This window comes from Cylas formicarius, unplaced genomic scaffold (assembly GCF_029955315.1).
Source record: "Cylas formicarius isolate icCylForm1 unplaced genomic scaffold, icCylForm1.1 PGA_scaffold_4__25_contigs__length_36172078, whole genome shotgun sequence".
Taxonomy (NCBI): domain Eukaryota; kingdom Metazoa; phylum Arthropoda; class Insecta; order Coleoptera; family Brentidae; genus Cylas; species Cylas formicarius.
Window position 1 is genome coordinate 33,983,128 of NW_026844334.1, and position 24,570 is coordinate 34,007,697.

Consider the following 24,570-nt stretch of genomic DNA (forward strand, 5'->3'; position numbering starts at 1 on the left):
AAAAACCATCAACCATTAGGGGATCGAAAATGCAATAATATGCAAATTTTAATGTTGATACTACTTTTTATTTCATTTTGCATTTTATATCAATAGAGTATCACAGTTTATGAAACTATCTAAATTTCAGAAAAATTCAATATACCGTTCGCCATCAACCGCAAAACACCCTATATACTTAGAATCAGTAATTGTTACCAATTTGGCTAGAATGTACACTCCCGTATTAATTACCTATGGATAGAGAGATAAACTTTGTTAATTAGTTAATTAGTTTGAAAAAGGTACCGAAAACATTCAATTGTTTTAATTACATTAATTTTTCACAGAAACAACCACACTGTCAAAGTTGCGTTCGCAACGGCACTACCTACGAAGATTACTCACCTTTTTGGGATGGATATTTTCTGCCGTTTTGTTATTTATGGCGCTGGCCTTTCTGCATAGAGGTAAGATTGCTGCAGTAATAATTTATTCAGCTTATTACCATTAACTGGTGGTAAACTCACTAAGAGTTGAAATTGGACCAAATCGTCAAATGGGGTGTTCTGGTAACACCTTTACCATAACATGACAAATTACAGAACGTATATCAAATTGAAAGCTAGAGTCTTAACGTCCACCAAAAGCCTGTCTCGTGGATTTTAAGAACATATTTTTGTTGGATTATGGAATGCTAGTTGCAGATTATCATCAAGTCAAAGTTTGTTAGCTAAAACTGAGACGGACGTAATCATAATATGTTGTGTTTTAGCAATTTTATTATATTTAATTGTTTTTGAAAACTGCTATTTGGTGACCGTTACTATCCAAAAACAAAATTAAATGTAATTTTGGTTAAACCTTAACTTACTAACCAAACAATCTTTATCATGTCATTATTATTATTATTATTAACGGCTCGTAGTAAATACAGTGTATGCGAAATTCGTTATCATTCGTTATATCTGAAATGAAAGATGTGAATAACAGGTCGATTTTGAAAATATCGTGATTTGAGACACCCCTCACATCTCCGTTAATATTTAAGCCATCGAAGGAATCAAAATAGGTCTATAACGATATTCTTACGTAGAATCCAATAGAGTAAATAGTTTTATAAGATTTTTTATTTTTTGGAATTAATATATAAAATTGCATATTTTCAAATGAGACACTCCAGTACAGTCCGGATTATCCGAAATAATGTGGGCCAAAATGATTTCGAATAATCGAAATTTCAGTAATTCTGATTTTTTTGAGAACACCGCAGTTTAGGATACATTTGAGTAAGATCACATCAAGTGGATCCCCCATTTACCACTTGATCATAAAAAAATAATCTATATATATTTTTTATAAGTACTTATGATGGAAAATGAATCCCTCAAACGATTTTTTAAAATTTTGATTTTAACAACATTTTTTTTAATAATAAAAATTTTAAGCACTTTTAATTAAAAAATGGATTAAAAATCAACCGTAATAGATAAATTTATGAAATTTTCAGCATCTATGGTCAAATGTCTATACTTTAAGAATATATTAACGACTTTAAATGATTTGTTTATTTTCGTATTGTTAACTAACTTTTAAGTTAACAAATGAAAATTTAACTGATTTCTTGGTAAAAAAATCATGTTTTTTTCATGGGTCACATGATTTACACATGTTATACTGCTTGTCATTAGATTAAACAAATTGGATTTATTTATGACAGCGCGCCGGGCGCCAAGCGTCTCGAACTGCATTCAAGGTTTTATCAATGATAATTTAAAATAATAATACAAAATATTATTATAAAACAAATTGTATTATTATTTATGTTATTTTATTGTAATTATTATTAATAAACTTTATTTTTTTTAACAATATTAAACAAGATTAAATAATTAAATTGTAAATTTGTCGTCATTTATTTTTTTATTTTTTTTAACTTATTTTTTTTTTTAAATAAATACTTTTTTATCCTCTGGATCGAGCCTGCATTCTAGTGAAAAATTTTCCAATCGTTTGTAGTAATGAAATTGGCGAGTATTTTTTATTGTAGTTAAGCGTTCAAATCGTTTTTTATATTTTTTTTAAAAGAACTTTGGGCCCACTGAAAATACGTAAGTGGGGTTGTTATGTGGTTGTTTTTATCACGTTAGAAACTAGCACAATAAGCTTGTCTTTTTACATTCCCTGCTAAGCCATCACATACATAACATAAATAATAATAAAATTTGTTTTATAATAATATTTTGTATTATTATTTTTAATTATCACTGATAAAACCTTCAATGTAGTTGGAGACGCTCGGCGCGCGGCGCGCTGTCATAAATAAATTCATTTTGTTTAAATTAATGACGAGCAGTGAAATTTTCTTCCAGAATCTTAAACTTAAATGGATAAAGCATGTGACCGATAAAAAAAACATGAATATTTTTTACCAAGAAATCAGTTAAAATTTCATTTGTGAACTTAAAAGTTAGTTAATAATACGAAAATTAACAAATAATTTTAAGTCGTTAATATATTCTTAAAGTATAGACATTTGACCATAGATGATGAAAATTTCATAAATTTATCTATTACGGTTGATTTTTAATCCATTTTTGTGCTTAAAATTTTCATTATAAAAAAGATGTAAAAATCAAAATTTTAAAAAACCTTTTGGGGATCAATTTTACGTCATAGGTTCTTATAAAAAATATATATTTAGATTAAATTTTTATGATCAAGTGGTAAATGGGGGGTCCACTTGACGTGATCTTACTCATATATCATTAGATCGAATTAAAGATATTTATGAAATATTTTCAAAATAAATAAGAACTAAAAGTTCAGATTTTCACGAAATTATATATTTTGACATGACAATTGTTTCGGCAACACCGTGTCTATCAAATTTGATAAAGACCGTTAGTTTTTGAGTACATTTTCGCAAGACAACAGGAATACATTCACTGACATGACCATCAGAATTGACAAACGTCAAAATTCAAAGCGCGGGAAATAACTCCGAAAACATCCGATTGCTTCCAAACCTGTGCGGTAATATACTGGAAATGTCCGAAGTGGCTCGGATTCGTGGGAAACGAAACAGACGTGGTAAAGTGACGCTTCCCGCAAGCCAGATCGGTATGTAATTAGGTATTTTACAGACGGGAGTAAAAAAAGATTTTTTTCTAGAATCCAAAGGAGTAACTCGTTTTTTTTCAGTTTTTTTTATTTTTTCAATTATGACATGAAGTTGTATACTTTTAAATGGGGCATAATTTTAGGTTATTGCATTGCATCCGTTAAAGGCTTTCAGAATATATATAACGCTTTGTTATTATTTCAGGTCTGTATTCAATATTATAATATTTTAATTAGACTTCTTACGATAAATTATTATTATTATGAATTTTGTTATTAAATATTTTATATAATATTTTATTTAATAACTATATTACACTTTAATTTTACATATTTCACAATTATTAATATTATTATTTTAGTTCATTAATATTAATTGCAATCTGGGTATTCTTATTTTAACTTAAAAAGTTTATTCAAGAAATACTTGTATCCGTGTTATCTATTTTGCTCTCGCAAAATTAGTTTAAATTTAGATTGATTTAAAAATTGTATTTCTTGAAAAAAAAACGTAAATCTAAATATTCAGCTAAAAAACTGCTCAAATTGACTTCCATTTTATTGAATGCAATATTGTCATAATTTTCTTGTTCTGCTTAACAGGACAGGTGCACAAGATCGGTAAACGTTCGTATGTGTTATTGCGTATGGCGATATAAAACTTGTTTAGACAAGTTAGTTAGTTTGACAATGTCATCGAATAAAGTGGTGTCTGATAGAAAAATGCATTAGCTTATGCAAGTTAAAGAAAATAAAGAGTTTCTTTTCGGGGCATTCTCGGATAATCTTTGAAAGGAGGACAAGTGAAGCAATTTAAAGAGCTTCTCTTGCTCAAAGCATATGCTTAATGCATTTGGAGAAAGACTGGACACAAGCGCCGTCTTGTTGAAACCACATCTCCTGGAAATCATGGTTATTCAATTCAGGAATGAAAGAGTTAGTAATTATAGCTCTATACCGATCAGCATTGAGTGTAACGTTCTGGCCATCATCGTTTTTGAAGGAGTACGGACCAATGATTCCAGCCCATAAAGCGCACCAAACAGTCAGTTTTTCTGGATGTAACGGTGTTTCGACATACACTTGAGGATTAGCTTCGCTCCAAATGCGGCAGTTTTGCAACCAGAAGTGCGCTTCATCGCTAAACAAAATTCGCTTATGAAAATCGGGAACAACGGCAATCTCGCTTTGTCCCCATTCGACGAATCTACGCCTCACTTGATGATCGTTTGGCTTCAATTCTTGCACGAGTTGCATTTTGTAAGCACATAAACCAAGATCCTTCCACAAAATCTTCCATAAAGTGGATCATCACAGATCCAAGTCCTGTGCGTCTCTGGGGATGCGAGTTATCAATAAGAGTAAACGTGGTGCGAAAACGTTCCATGGTTAATCGAATTAACTGCTCTGATGGACGATTTTGTCGACGATAAAATGGACGTAGTGCGCGATACGTATTCCGCACAGAACCATTATTTTCGAAATAAAATTGCACTATTTGCAAGCGTTGTTCGGGCGTGAGTCTATTCATGATGAATTGTTAAACCAAACTGAGAATAAATCACTTGACAGCTGTTAAATCGGTGGCCATCTTGAACAGTAATGCCAACTTAAAGTTCTATACATCGAAAAAAAACACCCATTATTAAATATTAACGGAGATACGAGGAGTGTCGCAAATAGTGTAATTTTTAAGGAGTAGCTCAGAAACTCAATGAAATAAGAAAATTCTGTTGGCGCCTCTTTCGTTTCACACCGTCACCAGCAAACCGCAAGCCTGCAGTTTTACTCATAACCGAGATATTCCGCAGTGACAACGAATAGCGGACACACTGTACATATAAATTATAACTAGTCTAGTTCAATATTTCAATTTCAAAAGTGCTACATAGCTGAATTCCAAAATGGCATCCAGAAGTGAGACATCTGTAGAGTTCAATTGATATCCACAAGTTAGTACAAACACGAATCTAGAGCATCCATTGCACAGTCTGTGAGCTTTTAAAATTTGTAAAAAAAAATATGCGTGCATTTATTCAGTCCAATGCAACTTAACTTACTAATGATGACCAAGTTCGTATTAATATTTAAATTTGAATATCAAAATTAAAAATTAATTTAATGTAATCAAATTAAATTACATAATTAGTAAATTTATCACAAACTTGATTTCATTCACAATAAATTTATCACTTCCAGAATGTCATAGTCAACACTAAACAACCATGAGTAGCAAATTTATTGGAATATAAATATATAATTCGTATTTAATTCATTCTTGCAAAACTTTAATGATCAACAAATGATTAACAAAAAATATTTACCATAAGGAGACTGACCGTATTTATTTATTAAAGTTAACGTTATTTTTATTCATTGAACACAAAAAATATCCTTATCGCCACAAGAAACTTGGATCTACATTTTTTGGGTATAATCTAATTTAGATTTTTTAAAGCAATAACGTATAAATAATTAAATTGGAAGCAGTGTTGTCATCTATATTCCACGTTTCGCATGAGAGGTCGGCGATTCTTGTCCAGCGGAACAGCGTTCTGCCATCTAAGTCGTACCACAGTTCCGCGAGATGGAGCCATCTATATATAAAACAGTAACATCACGGAATAATTTCTATATAATTATAATTGCTATCTCAGCCGCAATTATAATTGTTATGCCTGTATTATTTAAAAAACGAACAACTTTGAAATTAAATGATGAAGTTCAAAAAATAGTTGACGCAACCAAAGGGCGCTTTTTGACTTAGCCTTTATAACATACAATAAAAAACTAATAAATATGTATGCAAATAATTAAAACTCAAACGCAACTTCTTAGAAAAATTCGTCCGCATTGTCAAAAATTGGCGTTTTTACCCATTGCTTCAAATTAGTTTAGTTTTTTGGTGACTACGTTTGACAAGTTAAAATTTCACAACAAAAATATCACAAAAAACAATTAACCAATCACAATAACAACAAACAAATTAAAACTAAAACTAACAAATTTATAAAACTTTAGAACTATGAAGAGATCTGAGTTTTGACTTTATCTTCAAATTCAACGATAAGGCAGAAACAGTCAAAATGAAGGCACACTGAATATATGACAAATTTTTAATAAATTGTGGCCAAATCTGCTATGATAATTATGAATATATGAATTTGAAGCAGCTGTTGATTCAACCAAACATGGCATAACTGATAATGATCACTATGGATAATTCCAGCAATAGTTCTTATTACTTTTTTGCCATTTAAACTCACAAAGACGAAGAACTACGCCACAGCACGGCGCCATAACCTAAATGAAAATGCAATAGAGCATGATCATATAATTAGATAGGTAGATGTGATTAGATACTTCTGTAGGTAATTAGGTATACCTTAGTCGTCTCAGAACGAATAGTCCACTAGTATGTTATGTTAACACCAAACAGTTTACCTGAATTAAGATTCGTAATAGTTTTATTAGTTGAAATCGTCCAGTATTGGGTCTTTTCAAGGTTCAGTTTGTTTAAAACTAATTGTTCCCTGAATATTCAAGAGTAGCCCTATTCACACTTAATTCTTGAAAGGTTTTCCCGAAGCTTATGCCACCGGATAACTAAACTAACTAAACTAACCAACACTAACAAAAATATTACTAAATGACCCCAAAACTGAGCCTTGAGGCACTCCAAATCCTAGACATTTTAAGGTTGATATATCTTTCCTTGGAACTAACACATTGTTTTCTGCATGCTAAATACGATCCAATAGTTTGACTCCAATCACACTGTGTCAAATAACCCTACTCAAGCCGTCCCGACTATGTTTATGTCTATGACTATGTCTTTCATCACTTTGCATACGGCTTCGAATCGAAGACCAAATTGGTAATAGTGAATTAAAATATTCAACAAGTCTTTTTTTAACAAAATTTCGAATATCTTTCCAAATAGGGGTACAATGGAGATAGGGTGGTAGATACCACCATTATTGGAATTACCTTTTTTATTCTCGATATTTTCAAATGGTCGGGTACAACTCCAGTCCAAATCGATTCATTAAATAAAATAGTAAAATGTTTTATCAGAAAAGTGCATATGTTTTTAATAATCTACTGTTTAGTTAAAAATAATCATAACGTGAAGAATGCTTCAATGAATTTATAGAATACTTTTTTTGGCAACAGAAAAATGAAATATTCTGTTTATAGTATAATTGAATTTTGTTCTAATGGATCAAGTTTCAACAAAAAAATAATTTCGCCGGCATCGATGTTATTCTGAGGCTTCAAATTCTTTCCATAGTTTATTAGTCTCCAGATGTCTTTAGACTTATTTTTAGATAACCTTACAAAGTAATTATAAGAATCTTTTTCTATTCTGAACTTTATAACGCCTTTTCATGATTCTGTACAACTTTAAAGAGATGATTGACAACATAAATCGTTTCTATGGCTGAAAGTTGGTTGCACATTGTTCTAAGGTCATTGTTGGACAAAGAAAACATTGACTTACATACTTATCTATTAACTGTGTGGACAAACTATTAACATCCTGGCTGTAATTCGATCAGTTTATGAATTTTAAACTAGAAACTAGACATGTGTGATTCGAGCTATTTGGTTCAAACACCTTAGTTTTTTTTCAAACAAACTTCCACAGACTACTATAACACTTTTTATTAAACTTCTGGATTCCTCCTGGGTCGGTTTTTGCTGAGTTGAACTTGCTGACGTTTCGCCAATCATCCTGTTGGCTTCTTCAGAGCTTGACTGAAACCGGCTCGTATTTTATTCTGTACCTGCTTTATACTGTTTTTGGGGGGCGAAGCTAAATGAGGGTCATAAACAGCGTCTCGGATGACTGATTCCCATAATGGTGACAGGTAAAGACCTGAGTCGCGGTTAAGATTGTCAGGTTTATAGATTTCTATAGACTTTCGGATTGAAGATGTTAAGAGATTGTCCAAAAACATCTAAACGTCTTCGATCCGTGAAAGACAAAATTTCTTTTGAGATGCCAGGAGTTTACAACATTCTATGCTTATATGGCAAAGAAGACATTGGAGAGACCGGACGAAAAATATCAACTAGGCTCAAAGAACATGAAAGAGCCTTAAAACTAAGACAAATACACTCATCAGCAGTTGCCGAACACAATCACGAAACCGGACATAAAAATTGTATTCGATAAAACTAAAATTCTTGAAAGTAATCTAATATAGATGGCGCTGGAGTAGAAGGTATCGGTGTGCTGTGTGTCCTCAAATTTTCTTGATTTATACTGAAAAATTCAATTTCGCTACTAAATCAGTGTTGCTTTCTTCTGAAGCACAGTGGTGGAAGTTGCTTTGTCATTTCTATCGTGAGGGCATAAGTGTTTTGTTTACCGTGCGGTTGCTGTACACCTAACCTATACAATGGTACTGTTAAGGAATGATATTGAGGATATTCGGAAGATTGTTGCGGATCAAATTACCGCTACAATTCTTGGTGACGATTTTCAAGACCGATTTATTGGCTCTCTACTTCCCAAACTCGAAGAAAAAATTGTGTCAAAAATAGAGAGGGTTGAAAGCGAAGTGTCCAACATAGCCGCAATCAGAATATTCGTCTTTTCGGTGTCCATTTCGAAAAGGATGAGAATATTTTGAACACCGTAAAGAAAGTATTTCAACAAAAGATGAACATTACTATTGACAACAATGATATAAAAAACTGCTATAGAGTAGTATAGAGCTAAAAATCCGATAGTAAACAAGCCGCCGGCTATTTTAATTCAGTTCCATAGTGCTGACGCTCGTGCAATGGTGTTAAAACATCGTAAAGCACTTAAAAACTCTGGCATCGTAGTTAAGGAGGACCTTGCCCAATCACGGTTGCACCTATTTAAAGTGGCGGTTAAAAAATTTTCCGAAAAAAGCGTGTGGTGTCTTAACGGCAATATTTACATTAAATGCCGTGGTGGAGTGTATCGTGTTCAGGATGAGGACGACATATACCAAATCACCGACCAGATCAAGAAATAACTGTATGTAGCTACGTTTCACCTCACTTCACAGCTATTTTTTTCTTTCCAACTTTACAGAAATTAATTGTGAATCAAATTATAACAGCTTGCTTTTTTTTCTTCGTTATTAATCTTAGTGATAAGCAGTGTTAACCTCACATTTCTCAGGTTGTTAGTAAATACTTTACCACCATGAGATTAGTCAATTATAATATACTTTTCGAAGAATAGTTTTTATATATTGTAATTTAGGTATGTCACATATGCCACATGTACGATACAGGCTTTTTTCAGTATTTATATGTTTCTGTATAATACACGAACTTCAAATTAACTTTAGGTTACATGCAGCACCAACTTTATTAGTTTTGGTACCCTCGTACTTTCCACTGATTGTTTGAATTTGATAACTATTTCCTTCCTTCCTAACCTTCCCTCCTTTAGTTCTCAATGGATCTTAATTTTTATGCCGCACATGTTAATGTAAGGTCCTTGCTGGCCAATTTTGACTCTTTTCTAAGCCAATTATTGAGTAACAATTATGATATCGTTGGTGTATCTGAAACGTGGCTGGGTGCGGGGGTTGCTCAGATGGTAGGCATTCCGAATTATAATTTTCTGCATCACAATCGTCTGAATAGGCGCGGAGGCGGTGTGGGAGTGTACGTTAAAAATAATTTAAGGTGTGAAGTTTTGGCCTCTGCTTGTCTTGAGGATATTGAATACATATGGGTTAAAGTACTGTTAAATAATCGAACCTTTATGGTGGGTACTGTTTACAGGCCACCTAATACTAACGTATCACAATACCGTTGAGGAATCCTGGTTTACTATATACTCGGACTATAATAACTTAATATGCTTTGGTGACTTCAATATCAATATGCTTAATTTAAATACTGATCTTGGAACTAGATTAATTTCTGTGTTTTCTACTTTCAATATGGACCAATATATACAAGAACCTACCCGCATTGCATTAAATTCTATGTCGCTCTTAGATTTAATATTTACCAACCTAAAAAACGTGTCTGATGTAGGGGTTGTCGACAATAACATCGCTGATCACTTTTTGACATACATAAAATTCAGTCTAGACTTGCCAAATAATGAACCTGTAAGTTTTTATTATAGATCATTAAAAACCATTCATCTTCAGGAGTTTAAAAGGGGTCTACTAGATTTAGTTAAATAACTTACTTTATTTTGGTGACATTGAAGAAAAGCTAAACCTCTTAAATACTTGCATATTGGAACTATTTAATAAGCACGCGCCGTTAAAACTCTTTAGGAAGAATAAAAACTATAACTATGCGCCTTGGATAACAGAAAACATAAAACTGCTACAAAAGCTGAGAAATAAAGCGCTAAAAAAATTTAAACTGACTAAACTTCCAGCATATTACGAGTATTACAAACAATTACGTAATTATACAAATTCGGCCATTAGATCAGAGAAAAAAGCTTATTTAAGAACTAAGTTTTGTCATGGTAATGCAAAAGATAAATGGAACGAACTAACGAACTTAATGTTGTAAAATGTAACAGGGGTACTTTGCCAAGTCACTTAGAGAATGTCGATCAAATTAATAATTTTTTTATAAACAGTGTGGAAAATAATGATAGTCTCAATCAAGAACTGCTGAATTTTTATTATAGTAATAGGTTAAATGACAGAACGGATCACTTTGACTTTGTATTGTCCACGGAAGATGAGATTCTCAACATTCTGAAAAATATAAAATCTAAAGCTGCGGGCCATGATGATATAAATATATCATTAATACTTCTTTGCTGTCCATATATTGCCCCATACATTACGCATATAATAAATGAGTGTATCTTAAATTCGTACTTTCCGTCAACATGGAAGCGGGCACAAGTCATCCCCTTACCGAAAATAAACAATCCAAGCGAATTTAGTCACCTGCGGTCAATTAGCATATTGCCTGTTCTATCTAAAATACTTGAAAGAATTATAAACGATCAAATGGTAAACTTTTTAAATTCTATTCATATTCTTCCAGAGAAACAGTCTGGTTTTAGACCTAATCGCAGTTGTGAGAGTGCCATGCTGGACATTACTGATGACATTTTTAGAGCGACTGACTATGGAAAGATAACGGCTTTAATATCGTTGGATTTCAGTAAGGCATTTGATATGATAAATCATTCAATTCTCTTGGCCATTCTCCATTACGTTGGTTTCTCCGAAGGTGTTCGAAAGTTTCTGTGTTCCTTTTTGTCAGGTCGGACACAACGGGTTGTCTACAATCAGCAGCAGTCATCGTTCCTAGGTGTTCGCATAGGTGTTCCACAGGGCAGCATTCTTGGTCCTTGTTGTACACTATTTTTTCTTTTAACTTCATTGGGGCCCTCCACCAATGCAACTGTTATTTTTATGCGGATGACACTCAAATTTACTACTCATTTTTTCCTCAAGAAATAGATACCGTCATCAATACTGATTTATCAAATTTTTTTAGCATTGCAACAGATCACCTCCTAAAGCTTAACCCTAATAAATCTTCAGTAATACTCTTTGGAAATGATAATCATTTAACCCATGCAAAGTATAACATAACAATTAAACTTAATAACATAAAATTGCCACTCTCTGAGTCATGCAAAAGCTTGGGTCTCACTCTTGATTCGCAGTTGCGTTTCAGAGAACATATTACTAATAAACTAAGGGTTGCCTATGCTAATTTAAAATTAATTTATGGCAGTAGACATGTACTTTGTCAGGGAACTCGTAAGTTGTTGTGTGAATCACTTGTTCTGTCACAATTTAATCACTGCCGAGCTGTGTACGGACCGTGCCTGGATGCGTCCGATCGTTACCGTGTCCAGAAGGTTCAAAACTCCTGTCTAAGGCTAATTTATGGGGTAAGGAGGAGAGATCATATCTCCCCGTACCTTGCTGCGTCGGGTTGGCTTAATATGCACCTTCGATGCAAATTACGAATGAGTTTCCTTTATTCCAACATCCTTAAAACAAAATGACCTTTTTATCTTTACAGAAAAATTACTCTTAACATATCAATACACAATTTGAATCTGCGTGGAGGACACCGACTAGTTATACCCCGTCACCGCAAAGAATTATTTAAAAGATCATATTCCTATAATATAGCCATTTGCATTAACTCTATTACTAATTTTGAAATTAATCAGTCCAACTCGACGTTTAGGAATAATTTCAAAAGCAGTTGTTACATACGCACTAATATTAAGCTCTTCTACAAAACATGTGCCCCTTTCCTCTCCTTTCCTTCCCCCTCCATTTCTTCTCTTTTCTTTTCTTTAGAATTATGTGTATCTACGCTTGGCGCTTTCGAATAAATTCTATGAATTTTTTTATTATTATATTTTCACAGATGGTTTGTGGACCTAAAAGTATTTTTAGTTTATGGGGAATCGCTATTTAAAAAATCGTTAGTGTCTTTCAGTAAAATCTACCAAAAAAAAAAAAGAATTATCAGAATTGAGCCATAATCAAATGTTTTACACGAGTTTCAACAGAGGCGCCCGCAATAATTTGGGCACCCTGTATCTATCAAATAAAAAAATATCAAAATCAAACTGTAATCAAAGTTTTTATAAGGATATATATTAAAAGGATTTTTCTTCAAACATATTTTAATTTTGTGTAGAAAAAAACAATGGTTAATTTGGAAAAAAAGGCAATTTTACGTCTAGTTGGAGATGGTGGGTGATCTTTTCGTGAAGCTGCTGCGGAGTTTAAAAAAGATATTCTCCTGGGGATTTCTCCAATGTCCACTTTAGCCACTTTAAAAAATGGCTCAAGATGATGAACTGACATTATATTTGCCATCCACAATCCAGGATTACACGAATTAAGACAAATACTCCGAAAAGTTTATAGATTTGAAACCGCTTTAGACATGTCCGATAAATTATTTTTAAAGCATCTAAGGTTAAATAAACAGCCTATAAAAAATGTAGTGGAAATTGTAAGACCGTATAGAGGTGGGTAATAGAGCTTACGCCTTGCGAGTTGAATCAAAGGTGTTCCAAGTACCCCTGAATAATAATTCGTTAGCAATTTATTTTTGCAAAATCTAATTTGTTAAGGTTTTGGTACAATTTTGAGAAATCTACCCAACATAAACAAAGATTTAACAAGGATGAACCGTTCAAAACGTGTCACATTGTATATAGGTCTGTGTGTAATTTTAAGTAATTATCATTATTTTATTATTGTCGACACTTTGACACAACGATTAAATTATAGAAAGCAAAAAAAAAATGTATATATGTAGGCAAGTGTCCAAATACCAGACTTGTTTATTGCTTTGGATATAATTATACGTTTATTACAATTTACTGTTTTTAGTAAATTAGAAAAATATGTAAACGTTCCTTTAACTTCAAAAATCGCTAATTTTTGGTTTAAAGTCGTCAAACAAACCTACGAACTTTATCACATAATATACAGGTTGTCTCAAATTCGAGGTGGACCCTTGGGATCTCCAATGTCCATACGAGATAGGAAGTCGGTCAAATGGAGGTAAAGTTTCAAAATCAAGAAAATTCTGATTCGTTTCGGAGATACCAGGGAAAAACCAAAAGTCATTTCATTTTTTTCCGTTACGTTAACCTACTCTCATACATACGTACATAGATATTCTGGATTTTGCAGCGGATTCTCGATGGACCTTATACTTATGGATACTTATTAAATAACCCGTAAATTGTAAAACTACATTCAACGATCCAAATTGCATTTAATAAGAAGTTATCATGTCTTTAAAGCTGATGTTGGTTCCAAATACACAATTCTAGCCTCCTAATATCAACAAATGGATTTTGTAGTATTATCTTTGGACTAAATGTAATGTCCTCTATATTCGCATTCTCAGAATTTACAGTTCATTTTCAAATTGTTTGATTCTTGAGGTGTATTATTTAATTTAAGGTAATTAACAAAATAAAAAAATGCTACTATTTTTATAATATTTTCTTCTTCATTAGGATCAAATCGGCGATCATACCCATTTCTCGGTTTGCGAAAATTGCCGAATTCCGATTTTGTAAATAACTTTAGATGCGGTTGCACTCTCTGGGGATATTAATTAAGGTACCGTTTACTCAATTCTGGAATTTCTGAGTGATTTGCAATAAGTACGTAAAATATCTAGTTTTTCCACGCTTTAAAACATCTTTTATACTACAAAGTCTGTAATTTGTAATTACAAATAAGAGTAAAAAGTAACTGACACTTTAATAATTAATTAACAACTATATCAAGACTGTTTGCAAAAACGTGCAATGAGAAAGTGTCATTTGATTTCATTTTTTTTATAATGTTCAGGAAAAAATACAGAAGAAATTGCCTATTTTCGGTTTAATCGAGTTCATATCCCTTACGGTTTCCCAGATCACAATTGTCCCCTACGAATTGGGGACACCATGTACAGGGTGGTCCAATTCGCGGGGACTCTATGGCTTTAAGCATTTGCAGCATAGTTATCCCAAAATTAATATGCATGTTACGGGCTCGATTTTCGAGAGAAATCGAAAACTGAAAACCGCATCATGATATGTCAAAGCGTTTCTGGACTACAGGGTGATTATTTCTAAAAACCCTCTATACATTTTTTATTTGTAAAGATAATGATTTTTATTAAAAACATGTTTCTAAGGACATTTTTTAAGGACAAATCTACCTGTTTCACTGATTTTGTCTTAAAGCCTTTAGTTCACAAGATATACCACAAAGTTACATTTTTTAATTGGTTTTCTAATAAAATTTCCGGTCAAACGATGTGCTATACACCTTTTTATTAAGTAGTTAAAAAGATATCTACAATTTTTAATAATTACCTTAGTCGGCTGTGCTTAACTCTGACCTATACAGTTTTACGGTATCTATCTAGGTAGCTATGATCAGATAAAAACAATTGCCATGATACAGAAGCCCAAGTGTCAAAAGTGACGCCTTCGTCAAGCTATAAAAAATGTTTCACTTGATAAAATGATATATTGAAAGTAACGAAAATCGACAGACGGCATTAGATCTATATTTCCAGAGATATCCGGAAAGAAGGCAGCCTAGCTCAAAAATATTTTTGAAGTTAAAACGACATCTACAAAAATACGTTCGATATTTTATTAGAAAACTGATTTTTTAGAAAAATTGGGGGTATGGCGTTTAAAGAAATATAACTTTGTGTGATATCTCGGGAACTAAAGGCGCTAAGACAAAACGGGTAAAATAGAGAGATCGACGCTTAAAAAAGGCCCCTCGAATTTGGACCACCCTGTATATTCAGAAAAAAAAATCAAATTAATCGAAAATATTTTCTGTTCCAGAATACCAAATATTTTCGATCCCGCCCTTGAAAACATATCTCAATAACTCCAGAATATTGAACCAGGACGAAGTAGAAGACAAGAGTATCATTGAAACGAAAAGAAACGATTACGATGCCAAGCTTTTCTTCCATGAATTATATGAAAACAGACCACCGGCCTGTCGAAATGTTAAGACGTTAATGGAGTGTTGCCAAATTATAGGCGGCACCCCATTTTACGGAATGAACGGCGGATTATTTGAATACTGTATCATTCAAGACATGGTAGCAAATCTACGAGCATCCAAAACGCAGTACAGAAAAAAGCGGCTAGTTCAATATTCGTATCCAGAAAATTTCCCTCCAATAAATGAATATCAAAGCGTCTTCGATCACGAAGGGCAATATGGAAATCCTGATATTGATTATTATGAAAAACAATTAACCCCCGATTTCAGTACGATTGACACGCATTGGAACATCTACCATTATGACGGTCCACATCAGAATTATTTTGACAATCCCAATCACAATGCATTTGATGATCGTCCTGCAGATGAATACGAAGTTTTGGGTTCCGTTAACAATGAGTTTAATAATCAAATGCAATTTTTCGAAGAAAAAAACGGACTCCAATCTTCTCTGGATCCGAATATTCCACCTTTCCTCGATCTGCCGGATTATGTTCAAAGGGAAATTGTAGAGCATATCACCAACAGTCCTTACGTAGAGCCTGGAAGTAACGCAATTCATCAATATGCCGAAGGGATAGTGGAGGAGAAGTTCCCGATTTTGACCAGAGAAAATCTTCATGATGATATGCCAACTCTCTCCGAGAGCCAAAAAGTATATACTCTGAAAGCTAAGGCCGACGAACCAGTTACGAGCGCTAATGGAGACACAGGTTCGATAAAACATTTTCCAAGGGCAAAATCTGATGAATCCAGAATAAATTTTAATATTACAAGGGATGCTATCACGCATGACGGTAAAATGACTTCCAATTTTTTAATTGACCTCCTTGATCACATTTTCAGAAGAAATGAGAAAGTACAGAAAGGTCTAACAACTGTAGTCGCATCTAATGGGACAAAAGTAATAAATTTAAATAATGTGGGGGATAAATTGCAAGACAGATCAAGAATAGTGATTCAAGATTCATCAACTACCGAGAAATTATTAGAAGATGCAGTTATGGGTACGCAATATCCCACGATTGCTCCAAATGAGGATACCACTAACAATGGTCATTTACTACGTGCAAATGCTCAGCAAGACAATTTTCAGCCAAAGACCAAGTTAGACGGTTTCGCGACTGGCAGCGAAGACATACAATCTAATCAACAGTCTTATATCAACCCATGCTTTTATCCATATTTTTCGCCGTATATGCCGCCGGTTAAAATAGGAATGCCACAAGATAGTAGTTATCTGAAAATTTTACCAGTCAGCCAACCGAAAACGCAACAACATCCCATGTACGTTCTCAACCCTCCGATGTTGTATAATATGCCACAACCGATTATCCAGAATTATGCTCCACCTTTGAGTCAGCAGGTTCAATATGGAGCGTATACAAATGCGGTACAATCTCAGTACACTGCCTATAATAGTCCAGTACAAGCAAGCGCGCCCGGTGGACAGTTTTATTTATGTAACCCTATTCCAACACCTACAAACAATATTGCTGGAGTCACTGGTGTAGAAATACGAAGAGATGCTTCCAATTTGCAGACTTTGTTGGAAAATTCACAAAGTCAAAACACTGGGTAGGTTATCATCGCCTGGAGGACCAGAGGCCTTTCTGTCGGGATACCCATGCTTAGCCGACGGGTCCGGTCTTGTGGTACATGAGTTTCGCCTTCGCTCAATTCATGTGAGCTATATATTAGGCACCCGTACATTACCAGTGGTCAGGCGATTCTTGTGACCCTTCGAGCTCGTAGGAAATAAGAATTGCGGCAGACATTTTAAATTAAGTTACAATTTCTCGAGATTATTGCTACGCCACTCCCATGTTTCAATTACACCTTGCATTGGATGATGCATTACGGAACCAGTTCTCTCAAATTTAACCACCAAACATTGAAGAGTTGACTGTAAGCAGCCACCCGGTCTATAGTGAAAAGCGCATTTTTGTCATTTAAACGCGCGGTTTAATCTTGTAGCTCTTTATGATGATTTGGCATAAAGAACTGAATAATACACAGAAGATTTTAAAAATCCTTTAGTTCTAGTGTCAAATTGCTGTAAGAAAACTAATGGTATACAATTTTTTTGGTTCTCATTCAATATAAGCTATGTAAGCTCTAAACTGTCACTGTCTAATATTCCTCGCCCATGACTTCTGATTTCTTACAATTCCTCTTCGACCTCTTATTTTCCTCTCTAAAATTAGTTGCAGCAACTGGTATCTGTAGTATCTAAAGATGTGCCCAAGTTAAAATTTAATAGTCATTAATAATTCTCGACCTACGAACTCTTTTTAACATTTTTCTTATTAGTTACCCCGCCTATCTAAGACACTCTTAGTAAGCGTTGGTAAGTCCAAATTTCAAAGGCCTCTACTTTATCGATTGTGTTTTGCTTTCATAGTCCACGACTCCTTTATGGGCTTTGATACTGTTTTGAAATGCATTCATTTCAAAACAATACTTTAATGTAATACTGTAATACTTTATGAGACAATTTTTAAATATAGTCAAAATTTCAGGTCTTTCAGAATTAAAATATGACTATAATAAAGACTTATTGCAGCTTTGTTTTAAATAAAAAAATTGGAAAATCATTGGAGCAAAGTCGGAAATACCAATTATTTTTATAGTGATAATATCAAAACCAAAGTATTTAAATTTGCAAGATTATACTAATAAATAGTTATAATTATCTCCAAAGAGTAACAGGTATTAAATTAAATACTAAAATATATCAAGTAATTTTACAAAAATATTTATAAAATACGCATTTTTGTTCAAAAATTTTAAGTGGAGGGTAATGTGGAATAGTCCTATCGGGTAATATGGAATAGACTTATCATACACAACAAATATTTAAATATCAGGCAAAAAGTATTTATCTAAAAACTGCAAAAATCGCAAAAAAAACATCTTTTTCTGCACTGGTACAACCATCGTGAGCCCATTTGTTTTAGATTGTGCCTTGCACCCATATGTCTCTACTTTGACTTGAGCAAAACTTGTCTTAATAGCAGATCTTCCAGGAACCATGGTAGTTCAGATTATGAATCAGAGGGTACTTTTTTTTCGTGACTTTACGCTTATAGCTTACGCTAACACCTACACTTTCTTCCCCGATTTTCCGGCTTCTTTGTTAGTTCTGACAAGGGACGTGTATTATCGTTCGGCAAATTTTGATTTTCTTTTTGCATTTCGACCGCAAATTCTTCGCCTGTGAAAATATTTTCTCTTAAAGGATAGACCCCAGTGGCACTAAACCTTTTAACAGCTCTTTCTCCATATTGTACTTTAAGATAGACCCTACCAAATAACTGTCAAATATCATAATGGGTTAGTGCCTACTTTTTGGTTGTCATGAAGATTTTAGATTCTCGTATGTGGCCATCTATATCAGCTGTTTGCTGACGGTTTGGCTTTTTCTAGGAAGTGGTCAAACCATTTTGCATATAAATCTGTTTGAATCCACCCGGATGGGTGAAAAACAAACAGCGATCCTGGATGGTGACCGGCTTTTTTGCGTGGAAAGATACTCAAGAGGGCACAAAATCACTTGCCGGACACAAACTTTCTGCTGACGAAGTAGCAGCACCAATTTGTCGTTTACTTCTAATTCCACTTCTGGACATCTTGATAGTAGACAAACCCGACTCATACACTTTCACATAAAAGGGAGAGTGGATGCGCTTAGCAAGTTAAAATCCCTTCTTGACACAAAAAAACTGATCCATTATAAGTAAGTATCGAACTAGTTCCCCTTCTAACTCTTCTGACAAAATTGGTTTTTTATCCAGCTTCGTGTTACTAACAATTGAAGTCTTTCGGTGTTACAGAGGCGGACAAGTATTGTGTTTGGATTTTTTTTGGTGCTGCCAAATAATCCATATTTTTGTTCCTAATTGATTCAATTGTGTTTTCCATATCTTTCTAACTCCATTGTTTCCGCTTTCTATAAAAGGGAGTAGTTATTATTTGTGGAAATAAAAAACATCCCTTACTTTATACTAATGCGGTAATATGAAATAGCAATAGGGCGGGTGATATAGCATATTTCATGATACACGCTACATAAAATGTAAACAAAGTAAGTTACCTATTTTATATTATGGAAAATATCTAAGGAAATGGTTATCATGCTTTTAAAAATGCGTTTAAACTGCAAATACATGAAAATCATTGGAGGTTACTATTTTTGGCATTGGCGACTTATCCCTTACTATTTCATGCCAGCAGTCTAAAATTTTGACAAGCGTCCTAATACCTTAGAGATGGAGCCACCTGCTTTAAAATTATAATAAAATCGATATTACCGACTATTCCATACATACTTACTTTACTTTAACGAAGAATTCATTTCTCGAACCGGGCTGAACATATATTAAAATAAAAGTATTTCATTTAATTGAAAATTTCGAAAAACTTATTTAATTAATTTTCAACAATTTCTGACGACGAATGCTGATTGATTATTTGACTTTGTCCATAACTTGTTGTTATTCTTTTTGTAAAGTAAAGTAAAAAGTAAAGAGAATACTCCATTTTTACAGAATTAACAGGTTGAAGAAAATCTGTTGACTCACCCGGTACTGACAATTTCTGTAGTCACAATGATTTGTTAATTGGTTTCCTTCCTATTTAGCGATAATATAAACATAAGGGAACCGGCTTTGATATGTCCGGTAGGCGAACAAAGCTGTGCAGATAATTTAAAGTGCATAAAAACCTACCATATTTGTGACAACGAGGTGCACTGCGACGATGCAAGCGACGAACTTTTCTGCAGCTGCAAAAACAGAATTGGAAAAGTACGTATTTGTGATGGATATTGCGACTGTCCGAACTGCGAAGACGAAACGGCATGCTTTGGTAAGTTTTATCATGAAATTTTGAAAATTTGCTTTAAAACGGTCACGTTCCCAGGTTGTAAGGAAGACGAGTTCAGTTGCGATGATTGGTCGAGATTCAGACGAAGCACTTGTATACCTATAAGTCAGAGATGCGACAATATTAAACAGTGCGAGATAACGGGGAAAGATGAGGCTGAATGCTCCATTTTACTCGACAGCATTGGTAGTTTTGCGCAGAACCAAATTTCAAATTCTATAGGCTTTCTGCACAGGAATTACAAAGGAAAATGGTACCCAACGTGTTTCGGCACGGAACGGTGGGCGGCGGAGGTGTGCCAAATTGAAGCGGGTCCAAGCATGGTGTGAGTTTCTAGTTCTAGTATTCGAAAGCCTCTAAAATCTATAATCTATGCCGGTCGTAGTAATTTTAAAAGGAAATGAATCCTATCGTCGACTTAAATCTGCTATTAGAATCCGTCAAAAACATCTGTCAGGTTTCACAACTTCCTCGCCACTACTCTTTAAGGCTCACAAACTAGGACTACCCTTTCGATCTATTGTTAGCACCATTGGTTTCCCAACCTAATCCCGAGCAAAATATCTAGCTTCTATATTAAAACTAGTGACAGGGAAAAAAATTTCGTTCGTTTCAATTAATTGAACAACAAACGATATTATGACTAGTTTCGACGAACAGTCCCCCTTTACTTAAGTAAAGTATTCCTGGAATGTTGGGTTCTCCATAATCTCCAGTCATCGCAAATATATTTATGAAGACTTATGACAAGAAAGCCATCAACAGTTTCCATATAAAACCCGAGTTATGCAGATGATACTTTTGTTATTTGGCCTCATGGTCAAAAATGCCTACTGAATTTTCTTAATCATGCCCCCTTTTACTTAAGTAAAGTATTCCTGGAATGTTGGGTTCTCCATAATCTCCAGTCATCGCAAATATATTTGTGAAGACTTATGACAAGAAAGCCATCAACAGTTTCATGGTCAAAAATGCCTACTGAATTTTCTTAATCATGTGAAATTCATTGAGTTAGAATTATAGAATAATCTGCTATTTTTAGATATTCTTCTTAACATAAAATGAGACATTGCATCGTCACATCAACATCCGACCCAACACTTTATATCCTGCAATTCGGCGTTCGGCTACAAAGTACATTTCACCACAACAAAGTTTGCAGCAACTTTGGTACTTCCTTAGATTCTAAACATTACGAACCAAATGCCAAATGCTCTTTAGTAATATAATATTTAAACCAGATTGAGCACTTGTCCAAAAATATCTCACCATCTCCGATCGGTGGAAGTATTCCATGCATATGCGGGAAAGACTATATTGGAGAGAGAGAGAGAAAGAGCATTAAGAGTCTTGATCAAAACTAGCACTCTTCATTCATCATTCCTAAAATTCGGAATCACGCAATGTTTATGTCAATAGTATATAAGCAGGTACATTGTAAATAGTACTCTAATTTCTACATAAAACCTACATTAAAACACTAATATAAAGAATAATTTATGAAATAATCTTGAAAATGAGCTTCACTCAAATCTAATGAAATTTTACTATCAAGTATAAGTTTCTACGTCCAGTGAAAGCTTGGAAAAATCATTTTATAGGTACATCGATGAGAAATAAACACTTATTAAGTAAAAGTTCAGATGATATTTTTAAAAAGTGTAGTATATATTTTATAACTCGCGTATGGAAAATATCAGTTTTTATATACTATTTCATATAAATAGAATTAGAATAAATCCAACAAGGAACTAAATCACTGGATATATAAAAATGGTTTAGTGCTCACACCTGTATTGCTGATTGAGGTATTTACAACATAAAGTAATTGTTTTTTTTAAGAATTTTTTGTTGCAAGCATATTTACCATATCATATTTACTTATATTTATTTTCTTTTTAGACACGCACAAAAACACTTTGTTTAATTTGTATGCTCAACAGATATTTTTGAATTGTATTTATATTTTCCCTTATATTCCACAGCTGGAATAAATTAATTTTTAATATACGGTAAATATAAGTAATAATGTTACTTAGTGATTTCAGAAATTAGCAACTTAAAATGCTGAAATTGAAAATCATTAAAACCTATTTAAATATTAAACCCATTTCGTAGAATTGCATTGCGCAAGTATAATACAAATTAAATGACATATATTTTTTAATCTTGACTTTTAAACGAATTTCGTACCAAAAATTCAATTACCTATTTAGAACTAATAACATTAAAGGCAACTTTTAAATTTAAAAGCACAAAAAGTTATAATTCTTATCTCAAAAAGTAGAAAAGGACAGATCCTACTTATTTAGAGTACATGAAGAATTATATGTTTAATATTTATTTTTCTTCAACAGCAGTAGTTATTTAACATTTATTATATTTTTTTTATTATTTGTGACTATTACGTACAATAATACAAAAATTATTTAAGGAGCATATGTGTTTTTCTTGTGTTTTTCTACAAGTATAAACAAAATTTCCTCGGTTACCTCGCATGTGGTTTTCGCCACCTAGCTTTGAGTTAGTTGTTTTGGGGCATCCGTCGGATCTCATTTATTTTAAAAAGTCAACAGTGAGTTTGTTGCCGTTTTTTAAGCAAAATTCAGTGACATTTCTTTATAACGAAAAGAAATACCATATAACGGAATTTTCAAAATCATTTGCTTATTTTATATAAAATATGTAAATGTTAAATATGTAAAATATGTAAATTCGAAGCCAGAATGTAAGTCTCGAATCAGATGAATCTTAAATGGCTAAAATTTCTGTTCTTTTTTAAGATCATCTGAACCCGTGGTTTAACACAATGTTGTGGTTTCTTGCATGAACTACTTAGATTTCTTGGATTGAAGCCAAAAAATTAATTTCATCAGTCTCCTAGTTTTTTTCGTTCTAAATATGGGACCGGCATTTCCAAAATAATCTTTGTTGAATTCAACTTGATATTCATCTAAAGAAAAGTATTTTGCCACCAATCTTCTTTATGTATTGGTGTTGACTAGAAGAAAATACAGCCATGCAAATCCCCTAAATTGACTAAAGTTTCAACAGCAATTTCGTTACACTGAATTACACTGAATATTATATATCAAATTTAGTATTGTGTGCCATAGCTAGTTTGGACTTTAAATAAAATTTGTAACAAAAACACAAACCGTATTATTATGAAAGAAGTTCAAGGATTTATGAATATGACACAACGCCAATCTTGACACTACTTTTTCTGGCCACTGGATTACGTATAAGAACCATGCGCGAAACATTTTTAAGACATAATAGAGAACAATTCGAACAACACTTGTGATCCAGTTCCAAAAACTATCCATTTAAGATTTTTATTATGTGTAATTAAGACAAAGTGCAATGTTTTTTTTTATTTTTTAATATGTATTTCCTTTCTGTGAAACAGAAATTACCAAACTGAGATTTTTATTTAAATAAAGGTTTTTTTTGTAACATGTCAAGGCCACACATTTTTTTCAAAACTTAAATGTTAGGCTTAATATTAAAAACAAATATGAAAAAAAAAATTAATATGTTTCATTCCACATAAAAAAATTCTGAGTGTGCCATTGAATTCTATGTACAAAACAGAATAAATCCCTCCATCTTTTCCAATAAGCGAGATACACCGTAGCATCGAAAAATGGACACTCCGTGCACGCAATTTTGGAATCCAAAAACTTTTTACTGTATTTCGTTTTTCTTTCTCAATGTTCAGAATGATTTATAATTTTTTCCTATTCTTTTTTCAACACAAAATGTTTGCTATGTTCAATTTAATGTTATACACAGGGTGTCAAAGTAATATACCTCATTTATTATTTGTTTTAGAAGAAATGTTAAATACAAAACTTATATATGAGACTAAAAGTAATAATTTACTAAATTATTTTCAATTATACAGGGTGATTCCTAAATATGGATTTATGGTCATTAATTCGCTAAAAATGTTTAACACTATATTCTTGACGCCATGTCTGACAGCTGTAATTTTATTGTGCTATCAATTTTATAAAGTAGTTTGTAAATTTTTTATACTCGTCTTAAAGTTAATTCGAATCTCTTA

At 33.0% G+C, this 24,570-nt stretch overlaps 1 protein-coding gene across 4 annotated transcripts in view; it reads left to right on the plus strand.

The window, feature by feature from the left end:
- LOC132701000 (serine protease nudel-like) overlaps positions 1 to 24,570 on the plus strand; it is a 181,079-nt gene that overhangs the window by 100,309 nt on the left and 56,200 nt on the right. For all 4 annotated transcript variants that reach the window (XM_060668606.1, XM_060668607.1, XM_060668608.1 and 1 more), the window contains 4 exons: positions 330 to 449; positions 15,440 to 17,189; positions 20,254 to 20,480; positions 20,535 to 20,823. In XM_060668606.1, coding sequence (XP_060524589.1) covers positions 425 to 449; positions 15,440 to 17,189; positions 20,254 to 20,480; positions 20,535 to 20,823 — 2,291 coding nt within the window. In that variant the 5' untranslated portion in view covers positions 330 to 424. The remainder of the gene's footprint in view (positions 1 to 329; positions 450 to 15,439; positions 17,190 to 20,253; positions 20,481 to 20,534; positions 20,824 to 24,570) is intronic.